General features: G+C 55.5%; 3 protein-coding genes across 6 annotated transcripts in view; all 3 read right to left on the bottom strand.

Moving 5' to 3' along the window:
• Positions 1-311: 311 nt before the first annotated feature.
• On the bottom strand, positions 312-5,947 carry FGF8 (fibroblast growth factor 8). Of its 4 annotated transcripts, none has more exons than XM_037159505.1 (6): positions 5,916-5,947; positions 5,786-5,822; positions 5,172-5,258; positions 4,764-4,911; positions 1,467-1,573; positions 312-602 (listed from the first exon to the last, which is right to left on the bottom strand). In XM_037159505.1, exons 1-6 carry the CDS (start codon positions 5,945-5,947, stop codon positions 312-314), a joined length of 702 nt encoding a protein of 233 aa, XP_037015400.1. The 4 variants fall into 4 exon arrangements, with proteins under 4 accessions (XP_037015400.1, XP_037015399.1, XP_037015402.1 ...); XM_037159504.1 differs by having other exon boundaries at positions 4,764-4,944; XM_037159507.1 differs by lacking the exon at positions 5,172-5,258.
• A 5,384-nt stretch (positions 5,948-11,331) lies between these two features.
• On the bottom strand, positions 11,332-13,311 carry NPM3 (nucleophosmin/nucleoplasmin 3). Its single transcript, XM_037159527.2, has 6 exons — positions 13,177-13,311; positions 12,771-12,856; positions 12,396-12,515; positions 12,225-12,318; positions 11,748-11,874; positions 11,332-11,664 (listed from the first exon to the last, which is right to left on the bottom strand). Exons 1-5 carry the CDS (start codon positions 13,292-13,294, stop codon positions 11,759-11,761), a joined length of 534 nt encoding a protein of 177 aa, XP_037015422.1. The 5' UTR covers positions 13,295-13,311; the 3' UTR covers positions 11,332-11,664; positions 11,748-11,758.
• Positions 13,312-14,388: 1,077 nt separating this feature from the next.
• Positions 14,389-16,526, bottom strand: part of OGA (O-GlcNAcase) — a 29,433-nt gene continuing 27,295 nt past the window's right edge. Inside the window, exon 16 of the mRNA XM_037159363.2 lies at positions 14,389-16,510. Within this exon, the coding sequence (XP_037015258.2) occupies positions 16,374-16,510 (137 nt within the window). The 3' untranslated portion in view covers positions 14,389-16,373. The remainder of the gene's footprint in view (positions 16,511-16,526) is intronic.

Below are 16,526 nucleotides of genomic sequence, written 5' to 3' on the forward strand. Positions count from 1 at the left end.
CTGGACTAGAAAAACCCTCCCATGCCCAGGCCCCCCCCCCCCCCCCGGCCCCCAGTCTCAGTCTTGGCCACTAACTGGCCTTCCTGAGAGTTAAGAAGACACCACAGCCAAATGGAATACAAAAATAGAGCCTCTCTTTTGTTTAAAAAAAAACCCAACAGCAAACAATTATCAACAACTAGAACCCGGGGCTTCCCCGGCTCCTCCCCAGTCTTCAGTAGAGCAGACCTCGTCCTGCTTGAGTTTCTGTTTGTGCTCCCCTGAGACGGAAATCTCTGCGCCGGGAGCCGTGGGAGGGGCCGGGCGGGCGCCTATCGGGGCTCGGGGGCCCAAGTCCTCTGGCTGCCGCGCAAGCTGCGCGTGAAGGGCGGGTAGTTGAGGAACTCGAACCGCAGGCTCTGCTCGGTGGTGTGGTGGCCACGGGGCAGCCGCTTCATGAAGTGGACCTCACGCTGGTGCTGCCGCGTCTTGGAGCCCTTGCGGGGCCGGCCCTTGCGGGTGAAGGCCATGTACCAGCCCTCGTACTTGGCGTTCTGCAGGGCCGTGTAGTTGTTCTCCAGCACGATCTCCGTGAAGACACAATCCTTGCCTTTGCCGTTGCTCTGCAGGTAGGGGGGCCAGACACAACGTTACTGGGCTCGCTCCGGAGCCACCCCCCCTTCAGAGGCAGAGGGCAGGCGGCCCCAGACAGCAGGTGGGCACCCCAGCAGATGGCAGGGTGGGCAGGAGCTGCAGCCCCACCCCCTGCCTGGGCACCCGCTCTCTAATCCCTCACAACCCGCAGCCCACCCGGCAACTTCCTGTCCTCCCGGGCAGCAGTGACACATGGCCATCTACCGAAAGGGCTGGGCCCCAACACAGAGAGGCAGCAGAGAGGGGGCCCAGACCCTGCCCGCCCTGGCCTCCTGCCCACCAGTCTGGCCTGAGCTGAAGCACCCGTTTCCCCACCTGCCCCCCTCAACTCCTCAGGATTCCAGCTCCAGGGCCCCTGGGCAGCCACCCCATGGGGGAGGGGAGGCCTCAGAGGAGACGCTGAGTCCCAAGCCCAGAAGCCCAGCAAGCAGGGAGCTTGAGGCTGGAGAGGAGCCGTGACTAATGGGGCCATTTCAGAGCTCGGCCGAGGGGCTGGGCCTGCGGCTTACTGAACATTCCAAATGCTGGTACCATGTAATTGGACATAATAGCAAAGCAATTTGGCGATTTGTTAAAAAGATATATGGAATTTACCAACCTTCTCCCCCAAGCCCCTTCCCCAGCCTTCCTTCTTCCTCCTTTGCCTTTATAGCTTTTCGTCTCTCAAGCAATTTCCTTCTCCCTCACCTCTCCCCTTCAGATCATTAGATAACCCCAAGGTGGCCCTTGGGGTTATCTGCCCACCTTGTTGATATTCTGGAGGAGCTCAGCCAGCCCAGCCCAAGCTCCCCAGGCCTCAGCCCCCACCCCACCCCATCCTTCTGGGGCTTCACCTTGGCAATCAGCTTCCCTTTCTTGTTCATGCAGATGTAGAGGCCTGTCTCAGCTCCTCGAACTCGAACCCGGCTCCCAAAGGTATCTGTCTCCACAATGAGCTTCGCTGTCCAGGACAGAGGAAGGAGGTTACTGGAAGCTCCCCCACAGCTCTGTGTCCCCACCCCACCAGGCCCATTGACTGGCCACATCCTGGCAGCAACTGCTTCAAGGCCCAGGTACCCAAGAGGCAGGCTCCAGCCCCCTAGGTAAGGTCAAGTCCCCTACCTGGGCCGCAGGCCCCTCACCTGGGTTTACCAAGGGGCATGGACAAGATCATGGTGTGCCAACTGGGTCCTGCAGAGGGGTCTTGGGGCCTTCAAATTGAAAAGACCCTCTTTTAAAACCAGACAGTAATGACGTTTAACTCCAGGTTTCACAACTAGTTTTCCTGCTGATCAGAAGATCTCTGAGAATCATTCCAACTCCAAATGTCATGTGCAATGCCTCACAGATCATATCATACATCTGGGAGGAGTGGTGACCTCCAGTCCTGAGGCCAAACCTCAAAGCCCTCTCTTCTGTTTCTGGTACCTGGGTTTGAACTCACAGCCTTGGCCGCCCCTCATTCCCCACTGCTCTTCTGCTGAGGTGATAAGGATGGGACGGTTCTCCCCAACACAGCCCCTAGCCAGCTGCTTCCCTGAACTCAGAAACCAGCTGGGAGGGTCCTGCCTCTTCCCCTTGCTTCCCAGTTGCCGAAGTCCCCAGCACGCCTGTGTCCAGAAATCGGCAACTCCATGGTCTTCCCTCCTTCGGCCTCCACCACAGCCAGCCTCCTCACCCCGGGACCCAACCCTTTCCGTGCACGTGGAGGGAGAAAAGCAGGCGTGCTCGCCTCTCGGTCTGGGGAGGAAACACGGAACCGCGTTCTGTGCCTCCTTCCTCGTCCTCCTTCCCCTCAGACGGCAAACTCGCCACAGACGCCAGCTCCTGTCCACTGTCTGTGTAACTCCTCCCTTTGAGGCTGTCCCCAAAAAGGGAGCGAGGGCTGACTTAGCCCTTTGGGATGGGACAGAAGGGGCTGGGTCTCCTCCCTCCCCACGGCAGCGTCCAGCCCCTTCCCTCCCGGAGAGAGCAGTTCTGAGACTCCCAGAGCTGCCTCCCAGCCTCCACTGACAAGGCAGCACCTTCTCTGTCTGAACTACTGGGAAGATGGGCACCGAGGTCAGCAAGACAGCCGTCCATGCCCAGCCTGTGGCTGCCCACCCGCTTGCATAAGGACAGAGCAGGGACCCAGCGGCCAAGTCCTCAGTCTGGCTCCAAGTCAGCCAAGGGGAAGTGCAGCTGTCACTCCTCCCCACCCGCCTCCTTTTGGACCCGGCTAGCCTGCTCATCCCTCTGCCTGGTCTGCCTTGAGGGCAAAAAGTGGCTGCTTTTAAGGGCCAGGAAGGACACTGATGGGAGAAGAGCGAGGGGATGCCACTTGGAGGATCCCACTCGGAGGATTCTGGCCAAACCAGGAAGGTAGGGATGGGGTAGGCCTGTCTGCCACTTCCTGGGGCCCATAAGAGAGCAGCTAGGACCTCTCTGCTGTTCTTTTCCAGACTCTTCCTGTCCTGGCTGCACACCCTAAGTCTCTGCTCTTGGGCCCTCGAACTTCTACCCCTGCCTGCAGGGCAGGCAGCGACCGTCCAGGAGCCTGGGCAGCCTCCTGTACGTGTGAAGAGAGAAGTGGGGTATCAGACCTCTGATGTCTGAAGACGAGTTCTCCTATGGCCGCTGAGCCTCTGCTCCCCTCCCCAAAAGCCAAGGGTGCTGGGCCATTTGCTCTGATGGAGTAAACCCAGAAGGAGCCAGGCAGGCATTCGTTCCCATTCCTAGGAAGCTGAGAAGGGCAGCCAGCAGCCAGTCTGGAGGGACAAAGGGAAGGTAGGCTTGCCCTGCCAGCCCAGTGGGGGAGCTCGGCCACTGGGCAGGCTGCCTCCACCCCCACCACCAAGAGCCCCCACTCTCCTTTCTGGATGTTTCTGGGGAGCTGGGGCTGCAGTGTACAGCGGCTTCCCCGACCGGGCTTTTGGAAAGCTTAACATTTTCAAACCTATTCTTCCACCCAGTGACAGATTTATCCCAGGAAAATTATGTCTCCTTCTCCAGCTTTGAAGGGAAGTCAGCTACGTCGACGCAGAAAAAATGCAGCGAGACATACTCGATCCCCCAAACTGGCTCGAGAAGAGGAGAAAGTATTCAGGAAATGTTTAAAACGGTGAAAGTAAGAAGAGTTTTAATCGCTCTGCCAGACGCGGGGGTCTCTCCGGAGATTCGTAGAGAACAATCTTGAACCTCTTTTTTAACATTTACAGACTTGCAACTCTTTTCAAACTCCATCCACATCTGAAAAAAGAGGCTCGTTCTTTTTCTGTTTTATATCATTCTTCATTTTTCTTCTTAGCTCTTAAAATGCCTCACCTTTTTATTACATTTTAATAGAGTCTTCCCCTCTGCTTTCATGCTTGTTTAACTTGGTCATTATTTAAAGGTTTTTAAATTCACAATAATCACTCTCTAAAAACAACACCAGCCGCCCAGAGGGCTTGCTTTTCTCTGGGCACATCAGGACTCTGGAAATTGGCCTTGTTTCAAGGCAGGAATATTGAATGTTTTAGAAATCAATCAGTCCTCGGCCTCTCCACCGGGCAGTAGCTCCCCGCACTCACCACCCCACCGGGAGCTGAGAGACTGCTCTGACCCACCGCTTGGGTTCCTGGGCAAGTGGAGCAGGGAGGGCCCTGCTGGGGGCCCTCGCCTTCCCAAGCCTAGTCCCCGTGTGTAACTGACCCTTCTGATCAAAGCATTTAAAGGTTCACAGCACCCCCTCCAAGCTGGGAGAGTTTGGGGGACTTCTCTCCCTTCTCTTTCCCACTCTCCTTTTGTGGGCCCTGGCGACATATCCTCTTTCAAGAGCTTCCCTTAAACCTGGGCCCCCTCCCCCTGAACCCTCTGCCTCCACCTGCAGCTTGGGAGGGGTGTATGAAAGGGGGAGGTGTAAAGGGAAATTCCTGGATTCATTCATCTGCTGGGCAAGGAAGGGGCACCTGTGGGCCAAGTACTCCCCAAGGTCCCTTCCCAAACCCTCTCTTCTCCAGCTGACCCCCGAAACACTCTTTTTGCCTTAACCCCTTGCCTTCTGAGCTGGGAGCCTGCAGAGCCCTGGCCCACACAGTTGCGGCTGGTCGGTCCCGGCACCGCAGGCCCGCCGGGGAAGGGGGCGCGTTCCCGGAGCTTCCTTTACCCTGTCGCGCTGCAGCTCGCCTTACCGAAGGGGTCCCCGTCTTCTGCCATGGCGTTGATGCGCTTGTTGGCCAGGACCTGCACGTGCTTCCCGCTGGTGCGGCTGTAGAGCTGGTAGGTCCGGATGAGGCGGCGGCTGAGCTGATCCGTCACCAGGCTCTGCTCCCTCACATGCTGTGTAAAATTAGGTGAGGACTGAACAGTTACCTTTAGGAAATTGAAAAATACACAACACGCCATTATAATGCTACTCTGCCCAGGGGCCCCAGTGGCCCCCACTGCCCTGTACCCCACCTCCACTGCCCCGAACAGCCGGCAGGGGCTGGGGGTCCCCCCAACATGCCAGCTCAGGCCACCACCACCCACCCAGGAAAGCCGGGCGTATCCAACCTGGCGTGGATGGGTCGGGGGGATGGGGAAGGATCTGGACCCACCTGTTGGGAAACACCCTGGGACTCGCGGCCAGCTCGGAACAGGGAAGCCAGCTCCCTGCCCAGCGCAGGCCCCCCGCCCGGGCCTTCCTAGAAGAGCAGGGCGCTTTTAAGTAAGGAGGCAGCGCTGCCTGACCCCTGACATTTATAAAGACAAATTTACGGAGCAAATGTTGAGAGCGCAGAGGGCCTAGGCACCTGATCTTTCCTCCAGACCCGCCACCAGCCTCCCCCGAGAGCCGCGGGGAGGGTCCCTGAGGCAGGCCCCCAGACCTCTGACAAGAACGCCCTCCCCTCGGCCCCGACCTGCCCCCTTCCTCGGCGGCCAGGTGAGGCTGCCAGTGCAGTACCCCAACCTGGCCGATATGCGTGGGAGACAACGCTGGACTTGGAGACCTTGGGTTCTAGCCTCGATACGCACTGGCTGTGTGACCTAGTACTGGACGCTCCCTCTCTGTTCCTTAGCTCTCGACTCGGGATAGTTCGGGGTGGGGTTTCTAAGGTCCCTTCAGACCCTGCCGCGCTGGCCGCAGCGTCGGTCCTGGTGCCCCTGCGTGACTTGGCCGGCCTGCATTCCCCACCGGCCCTCGCCCCCGCCTCCGCGCAGCGCGCCTTACCTGGGCTTGGAGGCAGAGAACCAGCAAGTGCAACAGCCTGTGGGAGACAAAAGCGGGCGGGAGAGAGAGGGGCGCGGGGTGAGCGAGGGGTGCGGCGCGCGGCCGGCGGGGACGGGGCGGCGGTACTCACAGGCAGCTCAGCGCCGAGCGGGGGCTGCCCATGGCGCGCGGCCCGGGGAGCGCGGGGAGCCCCGGCGGGATCACGCCGGCCCGCGGGCACACGGGCCGAGACCGGCGGCTAGCGGGGGCTGCTCGAGGGCGGGAGCCCGGAGGCGATGCCGACGCGGCTCCGCAGGTCCCGTGGAAGGTCGAGCTGGCCGCGCCGAGTCGCTCTGCGCCGCTACCGGAGTCGGTGGCCGCTGGCTACTCAGGAGCCGGAGCAGGCGGAGGGTAACGGGCCGGCAGGGTGGGTGGGTAGGTGGGAAGGGGAGGGGGAGGGGTGGGGGCGGGGGGCGCCGCACCGGGCGCGAGGGGGGAGCGCGGGGCGGGCGGCCGGAGCCCGCAGCCCCGGCTAGGAGCTGGGGCCGGGACGCAGCCCGGGGCGGGGGCGGGGCGGCCGGGGCGGGGCGGCCGGCGGGTCTGGGATTGGGGGTCTGGGCCAGGGGAGGGGTCTGGGGACCCGCCGGAGGGGCGTGGGCGGCCGAGGTGGGCGCCTCCCCCCCTCCTGGGCCTGTCCCCTCGCGCGCTCTTGAGGTCTAGACACGCGGGAATAGGGGGCATCTCGGGCGCCCGCTCCATGGAGTCCCGAGACCCTCCGCAGGGGTCTCCTGGACCGCGGGTGCGTGTGAGTTGGAAAGTGCCAGGGCTCCACTGTGGGGGCCGTCGGCTCATGCCTCTGCCTATGCTGCGGGTCTCTGAGCCACCTACTGTGCGCTCCTGCTGCGCCCGCCCTTGGGAAGTGGCCTCTGACTCTGGACTGAAGGGCAGTACGTGCCTGTGCAACGGGGAACCGACCCCCATCCTTCTGCTGAGTACCCTGCCTTGCCTGTCCCTCTGTCTCTCTCGGTCTTCAAGAAGCCCGGAGAGACAGAAATGTCTCCTTCTTACCTTCCTGCACCCATTGTCACCATCACCTCCCACTCCTGTTCCCACCCCGCCTACCAATACAAATACACACATATGCTGGCCTGAAGCTTGGGAGGAACCAGGAGCCACCTATGTGGGAGAGCCCAGAAGTCCCTGGCAAGGACCCCCAGTCCCTGCCAACCCCCAAAGCAACAGGCAGATGGGGCAAAAATAACTACTCTTAGCTGTTTTTCCTGGAGAGGAGACTTCCATCCGGGCCACCAACTTTTCTCTCTTGGAGCCCCATTATTCGTGCACTTACGAGGCATTTACACACCTCCTGTGCACTAGACAGGCACTGGTACTTTCTGTCAAATGGGACAGGGGGCAGGGGAGCGCCAAAGGAGGAGGTACAGCCTAAGTCTAAGCCTTTCCCAGGCCCTCACTGCTTCCCCTGGTGGGAGGAGGGGTGCTTCTGGAAACCCCAAACCATGGTGCTTTGGGGGGAGCAGCTTAGGTGGGCAGAGGTGACCTGGGATAGGTACTTCAGAGGAGCAGGTGGAGCCGCTGATGCTCTGCCCAGCTGCTGCCTTTGGCCACACCCCCGTGCCCCACAGGGGCCCCCTCATGTCCTTGGGGGTTGGGCTGGAGGGGTTGGGTGGTCTTAGGAAGTATTAGGCCAAAGGCAGTAGGCAGGTCCTTTTCCAACAGTAGAGCCAAGTTCTGCTTCCCTCCCGCTCCTCTGCCTTCCCACACTCCCAGCCATAACACTAACACTGAGAAATATAGGAAAAGAGTCAGACGACTTATCCCAAAAATCTCATGGCTCCTCAGAGGAGTGGACTTCCTGAGCCCACCTGTCACCCCCTCCAGGAGCCAATTCACTCAGCAGGCTCTTGCCCAGGCAGACCTCCAGGCAAGGACCATGTCTGACCAGCTCGGAGCTGGCAGCTCATGGCACAGAGCTGAGCAGGGCTGTTCTGCAGTTAGCATTTGGGATGAGTGCACAGTGTGGACACTGGCTGAGCATTTAGACCTCAGCCCGTGTGCCGGTCCCCAGGAAGACTTGCCTTCACCCCCTTGCCTCCACAGATACTGATGATAAACACCATCATTTACTGAGCACTTTTGTTTGCTACAAGCTGGGCTTACACCCTGTTCTCTCAACCCCACTGGGAGATGGGCCCATTGGGTGGGTGGGGGCGGCAGGTGAAGTGGGCTCCAGTGCCCACAACTCAGACCAGCCCCTTTTCTTTATTGTGCTCCTCTGGGTTAGAGGCCTGCGGGACACCTGTTGAGTGTCTACCTCCCCAGCTGCACTGCTTCAAGCAGGCAGGATACTCACCACCTTAACCTCATGCCTGTGACTCGTATGCCTTTGAAAAAGTTTATGTGCATATAGTTAATGAATGAATGAGTGGAGAAATGGAGAGCAGAGGATCTGAAGGGCCTTCTCCCCGCCCAGTTCTCTGAAAATGGTCTGATGAGAACAGGGAGTCGGATTCAGGCATTCAGCCAAGCTTAGTGTGTTGTGCATAGTCCTGGAGCCACAGCCAGAACCTCTTCAAGCACTGGTCCTTCCCTGGAAAGGTGGGGGTGGGGGGTAGGGGGGTGAAAGCCAGAGCTCCTGGACCAGACCAGGGTCCAACTCGAGTTCTGGAGTCCCCAGAGGGTTCCAAAGGCCCTAGGCTGAACCTCAATCATCACAACCACCCTTCTCTCTCTCCCCCAGAGAAGATGGGCATCTGGGGCCTAAAAGTGTGGAGACCAGGATTTTAGTTCTACACCTCAACCTCTTCCAAAGAGCCTGCTTGTACAGGACCAGAATTCCTTCACATTTGGAGAATTTTCCCTGAACTTGATCTGGGACAATTTGGGGAGATTCTTTTCATCTCCCCCAAAGCCTGTGTCTCTAGAAAGGGGCAGATGGGGACATACCCCCACCCGGCCCCAGGTACTGTCTGGGCACACTCTGAGTGACAGATGCAAAAATATTCCTTCAGGGCCCCAGCAGGTCGCTCTCTCCCTCCCTCACTGCCTTGCTCGCCTCCCAGCCAGCTTGCTTCTTCCTTTATCTTATCAAAGCCCCGTAATTACAATTGCTATTTTGTTTCTTCGAATCTGCAATCAGAGCTCCCTGGCCCTGATGAGGGAGCGCCTGTCAGCCTGATCGCTGAGTGACAGCCCGGCCGCCTTTCCCCGCCGCCCCCACACTTCGTAAACACACACACACACACACACACACACACACACACACACACACACACACACACACACCCCTCACCTCCTACAAACACAAACACACACTCCTCACCAACATAAACAGCTTCTCTCCGCAAACACGCTCTTGCGGAGACCCAAACACACACCTTCAACCCCTTTCCAAACGCATCCCTCGCCCCTGGCCCTCCCCAGGCCCCTCAGATCCACACCAGGTTGCACGGGCTGCCCGGGCTGCCACTCGCTCCCTGGCGTGCCTTCTGCGCCAGGTGTTCAAAGCGCTGCGGTCTCTCCTCTGGCCGTTCAAATGCAAATTGTGGAGACTGCGTTAAGCACTGCAGACACCGTCTGAGAGTCGTCCTGGTCTCCCTGTGAAAGGCAGGCCTGCCTTTCCTCCCCGAGGTCTGCAGACCCTGGGGTACACCTTCATGCCTCAGCGCTCTGTAGCCGGAGTGAATTGGCAGCGCTCCTACTGAGCGCTGAGGGTGTAGAAGGGGATCGAGGAGAGACGGGGTTGTGGGGAGCCGAGGAGGGAGAAAAAATAATTCCTAGCATTATCCGCCGGGCGGTTGGTGCGGCCGGGAAACTCCTGGACGCAGGGGCAGATGTGGATTAGGCCCCCACTGTGGACAGGAGCGCACTCAGTGCTGCCAGGTCACTCTCGGAGACCCACCAAGACAACAGCCGAGGCACACAGTGAGCCATCGGCCGCTTGCGTGGGGCAAGACAGGCAGTATATTGGGGCGGAGCTACGCGCAGGGGGTAGCTGGGTCAGCCTCCCTCTGCCCCCAGATGACTTTTCCCAGCACCCAGCAGGTCTCCCGCGCCTCTGACCTTGAACGTGCGGAGGACTAAGGAGGCTATGGGCAAGAGGAGGTAGGGGAGCGCTCTAACAGGAGTCCTTCCAGAGAACGATGAATGAATGAATGAACGCACCTAGTCAGCCTTACTTATTTCGCCTTTCGCCCAAACTTCGGCAGCCAGACCACTTGAGGGCAGCGAGCTCCTGCGCGCCTAAAGCCCCCTAAAGAGGCAATGTGGGGCAGCGACAGAGCCACAGGCAGTTTCAACATCGCCCACCAGAGGGCGCCAGCTCCCCTCCCCCTCTTTCTACCCCGTGCTGCGGTACGGTGAATGGTCTCAAGTCTGGCTACCCTCCTCCACCCTGGTCCTTGGTGGAAGTACTTCAGGGAAGTTCTCAGGGAGAGAAGAAAGGGGTCTGCGACTCTAATCACTGCATCAACGACAACGAAAACAAAAAATAGAGGGATCGTCTTCCTTTCTCCTCAACTTGAGGATAAAGGGAAGTTAAAAATTGGACCTCTTTGCTCTTCACCACAGAGCAGGAATCTTCTTCTAGGGATATGTTGGACAAGGAGTGCTTTCCAGGGGCATTCTCCCCAAAGTTCACCTAGCTGGCCCAATACCACCTTGGGCTAAGCCCCTTGGGGTTATCCAGGGACCCCTACTTGCTCAACTCATTGTGGGAGGGAGTAGGCCTCCCCACCCCCCACCCCCAGGCACTGTTCTCTGTCCATCCTCAGCATGTCTGGCCCCAGGTGTTAACCTTTTATTTGTTTGTTTGTGAGCATTGAGACACCCCACTGCATCGACACAGCTGTTGAACTGCTGACCCCAGAGTCGGTCACATATACATACAACCCTTTTTCTTCTTGGCACAGCAGCAGCCAAGCCCAAGAACCACCTAATTCCAGGCACCAGAGACCCTAGACCAGGCAGTGTGTGTGGGGCGGCAGAAACCCCTTAACCCAGGAGACTGAATCCCAGAGGCTCTTCTCTGCCCCCATATGCCAGGCCACCCGGATTCTGGTTTCCCTGTCACCCAATCTGGTCAGCCCCCTCCATCTGGCCCCTGGAATCAGGTTTCTAAGGCCCCACAGCAGCTCAGAGACAGCCTGCAAGACTGGAAGGAGCAGAGACTTGCCTCCTCCCTACCCAGAGCCCCCTCATGGGGCTAGAGATGCACATTCCTCCGGCTGCTTAAACCCCCTTATCTGCCCCCCTGCCCATCCGCTTGAGTGCTGACAGAGGCCCAGACCCCTTGTTTGGACGGTGATAACCTCCTAGGATGGCCCTCCCCCACCTGTAGGAACTGAGAATGGGCTTGGTGTTGGGAGGTCCTCTCCTAGCACGGCACTTTGGCCTCGGGATAGCAGTATCCCACATTACCTCCCCCCTCCCCCAGGCCCGGGGCCACCCTCAGTGCTGCCACAGTGCCACCTGGTGGTCCCTAGGGGAATGCCACCCTAGCAGGGAAAGAAGCAACACAGGAGTTGCAAAACACACACACACACACAAAAGAACAAAAAACGCTATACTTTATTTCATTGTTTGTCCAAAATGTAAAAAGTGTTTAAAATGTTTAGTCCTGAGCTTTAGATGCTGACCTCCAACCTCAAAGACAAGTGCAGAGAGAGGGTCAGGGCAGTTCAGAGTTCCTCCCACTCCTGGAGAAAGGGAAGCCTCCAGTGTGGTGTAGAATTAGAACACCATCATCCTGTGAAGAATGGAACCCCCTTTCCCCTAGCACCAGCCCAAGACCTCCTGCCCCACCCTTCCCCTTCAATGAAGAAGACACATAAAATTCTTGATACTGGCACAGCAACACGGTGCACGGCAGGCAGCTAACTGACCTGAGGGGAGCAAAGAAGGGATCAGCATGCAGGCTCTCACCAGCTCTTCCAGACCCTACTGGGCACCCTTCTCTCCCACTCACCAAGGAGGGTTTTAGGGTCTGCCCCTCTGCTTCTTGGCAGGAAGGATGGGGCACAACTCGGCTTCCTCCTCCTCACTCCCCTCTTCTTCACTCTCTTCTTCCTCAGAAACATCACTGCTTACAGTAACTGAGGTACACACAAATAGTAAAGGGAGGGGGAGAAGGTTAAAGCCAGGCCCTTTGCATACCACATCATTTATTCATCCACTGTGCTGCTAGGCTTGCCCTGACCTCCCAGAGCTTATGGTCTAGATGGGAAGGCCCTCAGATACTAAACTGGGTAACAAAGAGCCAAAGGATTACACATCCCTGGGGCTGCAGAAGCGAGGACAGGTTCCATGAAGGAGGCATGGGTAAGACAGAAGGGGGAGGGCACATCATGTAGAACCTGTATGGAAGCTACAATGGGATGGGGTGTGTGGAGTCAAGGGGAGACCTGATGGAGAGTCCACTGGGTGCAAAGGAGAGGACTCTCACCAATCTGGTGGCGCCCAGTGATCCGCACAGGGCCAGAACCTGACTTCAGGCGGAAGGTTACAGGAGGCTGGAGCTGGAAGTCATCCAAACTGAGCTGGGAGGAAGACAGGGATGAAGGCCTGGCCCACCTCTGCTCTCCCCCACCCTCCAAGGTACGGCCAGGGAACTCACCATGGGTTGGCAGGACAACTTGAGGTTGGCCACAGGGACTGCAATCTCCTGGCGGTCATGGCTTCGAGCCACAACTTCTACCACATTACACTCATCTTTGGCCCCCTCGGTGAGGCAGAGCTAGGAAAGGGTACACAAGGCCTTGAGATCGCCCCAAGCAAGAGTTGACACCACTGTGAAGGCATCTACCTTAGAATTTCCGGAACCTCAGGGGGCCCTGAATTACCTGGCGAAGGGAGCGGGCCAATGGGAGGTTGGGCGGAAGAGATGACTCCCAGTGAAAGGGACGTTGGGGATGGAGCACAGGTAAGAGACCCATCAGTTGCCAGCTCAGGTTCGGCTATTCACCAATACCCCCTCTTCCCCACCCCTCACCATGGTCAAAGCCAGCACGTGCTCTGCATCATCCTCTTCTGCTACCTTGAAGGTGAAAGAGCGGGTGTGGCCGGAGAGCTCGCATCCTGGAAGAAATAACCGTGAGTGTACCTAGGTATGAGCGTGCATGTATGAGGGAGACAGAGGGCGTTTCACCAAACCTCCATCACGTGTAACCAACTTTTGACCAGCACCTACACGCCCACTTCTTTAGAACCTGGGGCGCTTAGCCCTAGGCCACGCCCCACACAACTGGGCTAGGGTCTCACCACTTCCGCTGCAGCTGCGGCAGGCCAGCCCTACCCCCTCCAATCCGGCCCACGTCGCGCCACCCATCAGCATTTCTGTTGCTCAGACCTTCCTCTTACCGCCCCAGGACTACCCTCACCCCCTCCTTTCTCAATACCGAAGAAAAAACTGTCCATAGTGACCGGAGCCGGGGTCCGCAGCCCACAGACACCTCCAGCCCGGGTTCGGCTCTCCTGACTCAAAAACGATAAAGCGGTGGCGGTGCCGGCGGCCATGATGCAAGGGCCGCTGGGGAGCCCCGCCCCCGACACGTACAAACCAAGGAAGTCCATCGGTTCCGGCCCCGCCCATTAAAGGGAACGCTCGCCACGCGGTTGCGGACTGTGGGCTTTTCCGCCCAGCTTTGCCTTGCGCGCTTGGCCTCTGCTCAGGCCTGTGGGTCGAGGCCGCAGAGGAAGTAACTAGAGGGGCATGAATTCAGGGATTAATGTTCTTATCCTTGAACATTACAACGACCAAGGCTTTCTGAAGAAGGGTTCTACCTTCATTTTCTCTAGTTCATCACATCTAGTGTTTCTCCATCTCCCAACCCAGGGTAAACTTGTCAAAGGGAAACCTCGATATAAAAAATGTAAACCTTCCTAATTCGCCCAGCAGTTTCAGGGCAGTATTTTTTTTCTTATAAAAGTGAAACATTTAAATGCGCTCAGACTTGCCTTTGCTCCTAGGGAGCCAAGAGCCTTAAATGAAACTTCCAGTTCTGGATATCTTGTATTCAAATCACTCCACCCTCTCCTAGATATGCTTCCTGCTGACGATCTCCCAACTCTCCAAACTGCCTATCCCTCAGTGAACTTCCAGATGCTGGCTGGATGCTGGCGATTGCCAGCAGAGAACTCCAGCTCCGCGAAGACGTAAACTCCCCAACTTGCCAATCAGCCCAGGAACTTCCTTCCGCCACCGTCGCCTCTAGTCTCATAATTTGGGCTCCTCTCCACACCTCTCATTGTTAGATTAAAGGACCAGGCAAATCGTGTTCCTTACCCTATTTGCAACACGCTCACTCAAGCAAGTTGCCCCAATTCACACCGAAGTTACAACTGGCAAAAGGGTGACTAGGCCAATAACCTACTTTTATCTTTTGCCTTGCCTTGAGGAATACCGTTTTGGAAAGGTTTATCAAAGGAAAACCTAAAAGGAAGTCTTTTATTGGAGATGGGAGTGAGAGAGGGACTACCTTCATGAGCCAGTTTCCTAAACTTGGAACAGCTGTGGAGAGGAGTACTTGTCTGTAGGTGAGGATCCATGAAGGGCAAGAGGAAAGGTAGGAGATAGAAAGAAGTAGGTTTACACTGTACACCACCACGCATTCATTTCAAGTTTTATTTTGCTTCTTTCTTGCATGATCTTCAGTTTTACAGTTCATTTTCTACAGAAACTGAGCTGTGATCTAACAATCAAGGAAATATCATTCCAACCTTAATAAATATTCATAACCATAGAAGATAGCATAGCACTTTACAATCCTAGAGTGATGTATGCATAGGTCTGGACATCTGTCCACAGTATCTGTGACCAGAGGACCAGCCAAAGTTAGAAGCCAAGAAAAAGCCACAAGCAAACGCTAAAAATCTTGATTTCCATAGGAGGTTGACCCTGAAATCCTCCATATAAAATGCCATAATTGTCCACTAGTACAGAAAATGTATTTAGAGAAAATCAAGTAACATAAAGCCATTTGGACTAGTATCTGACATATTCCTTTCACATCTCAGCCCCTGAAAATGCAAACCTGGTTCCAGCTTTCCAACATACTATATCCTATCAGTTAAAGGTTTCTACCCTGAAAATGAGGCCTCCTTCTTTCCCTTCCTTCATCTCACCCATTTGGTGCACACTCATGGGCCTCGGATGAGTCACGAACGGTCACACTCCAGGCACCACTCTGAAGACTCTCTAAGTCCACCCTGATGGAATTCTATGAAGGAAAATGTTTCACATATACTCTCCTTGCCCTTTCCCTCTCAGCACAAAACTAAACAGCTGATACAAAAATGCAGGGAAGCTGATAATAAAATACTGTTTTAAACCTATGGAGAAGCCAGCCATGATGAAAAAAGTAAACTCTGCATATTACCTGCTAGCCTTATGCTCAAAACCCTTAAAAACAAATCTAAATCAAAATACATGAAACTTTCAGAATCTATGGTTAAAAGAAAAAACCACTAAGTCATTGGTTAAAGTATACTCATTCTTTCTCTTTTAAAAATCCAATACAAACATGCAAGAATTAGACTCTTGATTTAATAAAACCAGTAGTAATAGGTCTTAAAATTAAGAGACAATTGCTCTGGAGGCAAAAGGGACCAACCAGTCCCTGAACCCTACACTTGACATGTCAACCTAACGTTTCACATGCTGACCTGCAATGAGGTTAATTTCTAGAAGTGACTGCACTTGCAACAGACAGACCCCGATGAAGTTAGGCTCTTGTACACAACGCGGCTGTGGCCTAGCCCTAGGTGGTAGGCACTTTAAAAATAAAAGCTAAAAAGGGGGAGGGGGTAAAGAAAAAGCCACCTTCCACTAATTTACATTGTTCAAAGTGCCATCCTGAATCACACCTTTTCATTTTCAGAATGAAAAAAATTACAAGAACAGTGAACACAAAGGTAGGCAGATCACAGCTAGTTTATATACAAAAAATTTACAAGTTTGTCATTTTTAGGCTTTTGCCACAAACAAGTGCACATTCGTCCTCACGAAGCACAACATGCCTGAACCAATCATCACTACAGGTGACAACTGGCCAAGGCTTTACAAAAAGCAGAGGAACTGCCCCAAATTGAAATCACTTATTATTCAGCTTAAATTATGCCACAACCATCCCACTTGAAATTTCCACCCCGAAGCCTCTGAAACCCACTATATCTTTCTCTTCTCTGCCATGTCCCCAAAGAATGAGACATTTCATTCAGCAAGCCGAGGATGACAAATGATTTTTGATTACTTAGGTGGGAAATGCAACCACACTGGATGCAGAAAACAGTGCTGACTACATTTATTTAAGACCCCCTCCCCATAAAAGCCCATGTAAGGTCTTGACACCTAACACAAGACCCAAAAAGGAGGCCGACATCTCTGTTTCTTAAGAGGATTTGCAGCAATACTATCTTCTTCCAACCAGTGAGTAGTCTCAAAAGTACGATGAGTGAAATTTTACAGTCTTCTTTGTTTCCAACCCAATTGGCTGATCTGCTCACCACTCCAGAGGCTAAACTGTAGGAAGACCCCAACCACCACCCACCAGGTGAAGTTAAGAGATTTTTGGACATTTCACAGTGCCGATAAATGTCACAGGCTCCGACCAAGTATGACCACGTCCTTTGGAAATCCTTCCATTTTTGCAATTTCAAAACATCCTAACTTGCTGTAAAATTCCAGAATTCTTTTATCATCTGGTCTCACCTCACAGAAAGCCCCCCGGGAGCCTGGAAAGAAAACAAA

The sequence above is a fragment of the Artibeus jamaicensis genome, unplaced genomic scaffold (genome assembly GCF_021234435.1).
Source record: "Artibeus jamaicensis isolate MK-2021 breed Jamaican fruit bat unplaced genomic scaffold, CSHL_Jam_final contig_490, whole genome shotgun sequence".
Taxonomy (NCBI): domain Eukaryota; kingdom Metazoa; phylum Chordata; class Mammalia; order Chiroptera; family Phyllostomidae; genus Artibeus; species Artibeus jamaicensis.

Bases quoted from the DNA above. Each gene is read 5' to 3' on its own strand.
- FGF8 (XM_037159504.1), bottom strand. From the start codon at position 5,947: ATGGGCAGCCCCCGCTCGGCGCTGAGCTGCCT. The intron at 5,259-5,785 runs GTAAGGCGCGCT...CTGCTCTTCTAG, and splicing joins TTCTCTGCCTCCAAGCCCAG to GAAGGCCCGGGCGGGGGGCC. The intron at 1,574-4,763 runs GTAAGGCGAGCT...TGTCCTGGACAG, and splicing joins AGAAGACGGGGACCCCTTCG to CGAAGCTCATTGTGGAGACA.
- NPM3 (XM_037159527.2), bottom strand. From the start codon at position 13,294: ATGGCCGCCGGCACCGCCACCGCTTTATCGTTTTTGAGTCAGGAGAGC. The intron at 12,516-12,770 runs GTGAGGGGTGGG...ACCCTTTCCTAG, and splicing joins ACGTGCTGGCTTTGACCATG to CTCTGCCTCACCGAGGGGGC. The intron at 12,319-12,395 runs GTGAGTTCCCTG...TCTTCCTCCCAG, and splicing joins AGTTGTCCTGCCAACCCATG to CTCAGTTTGGATGACTTCCA.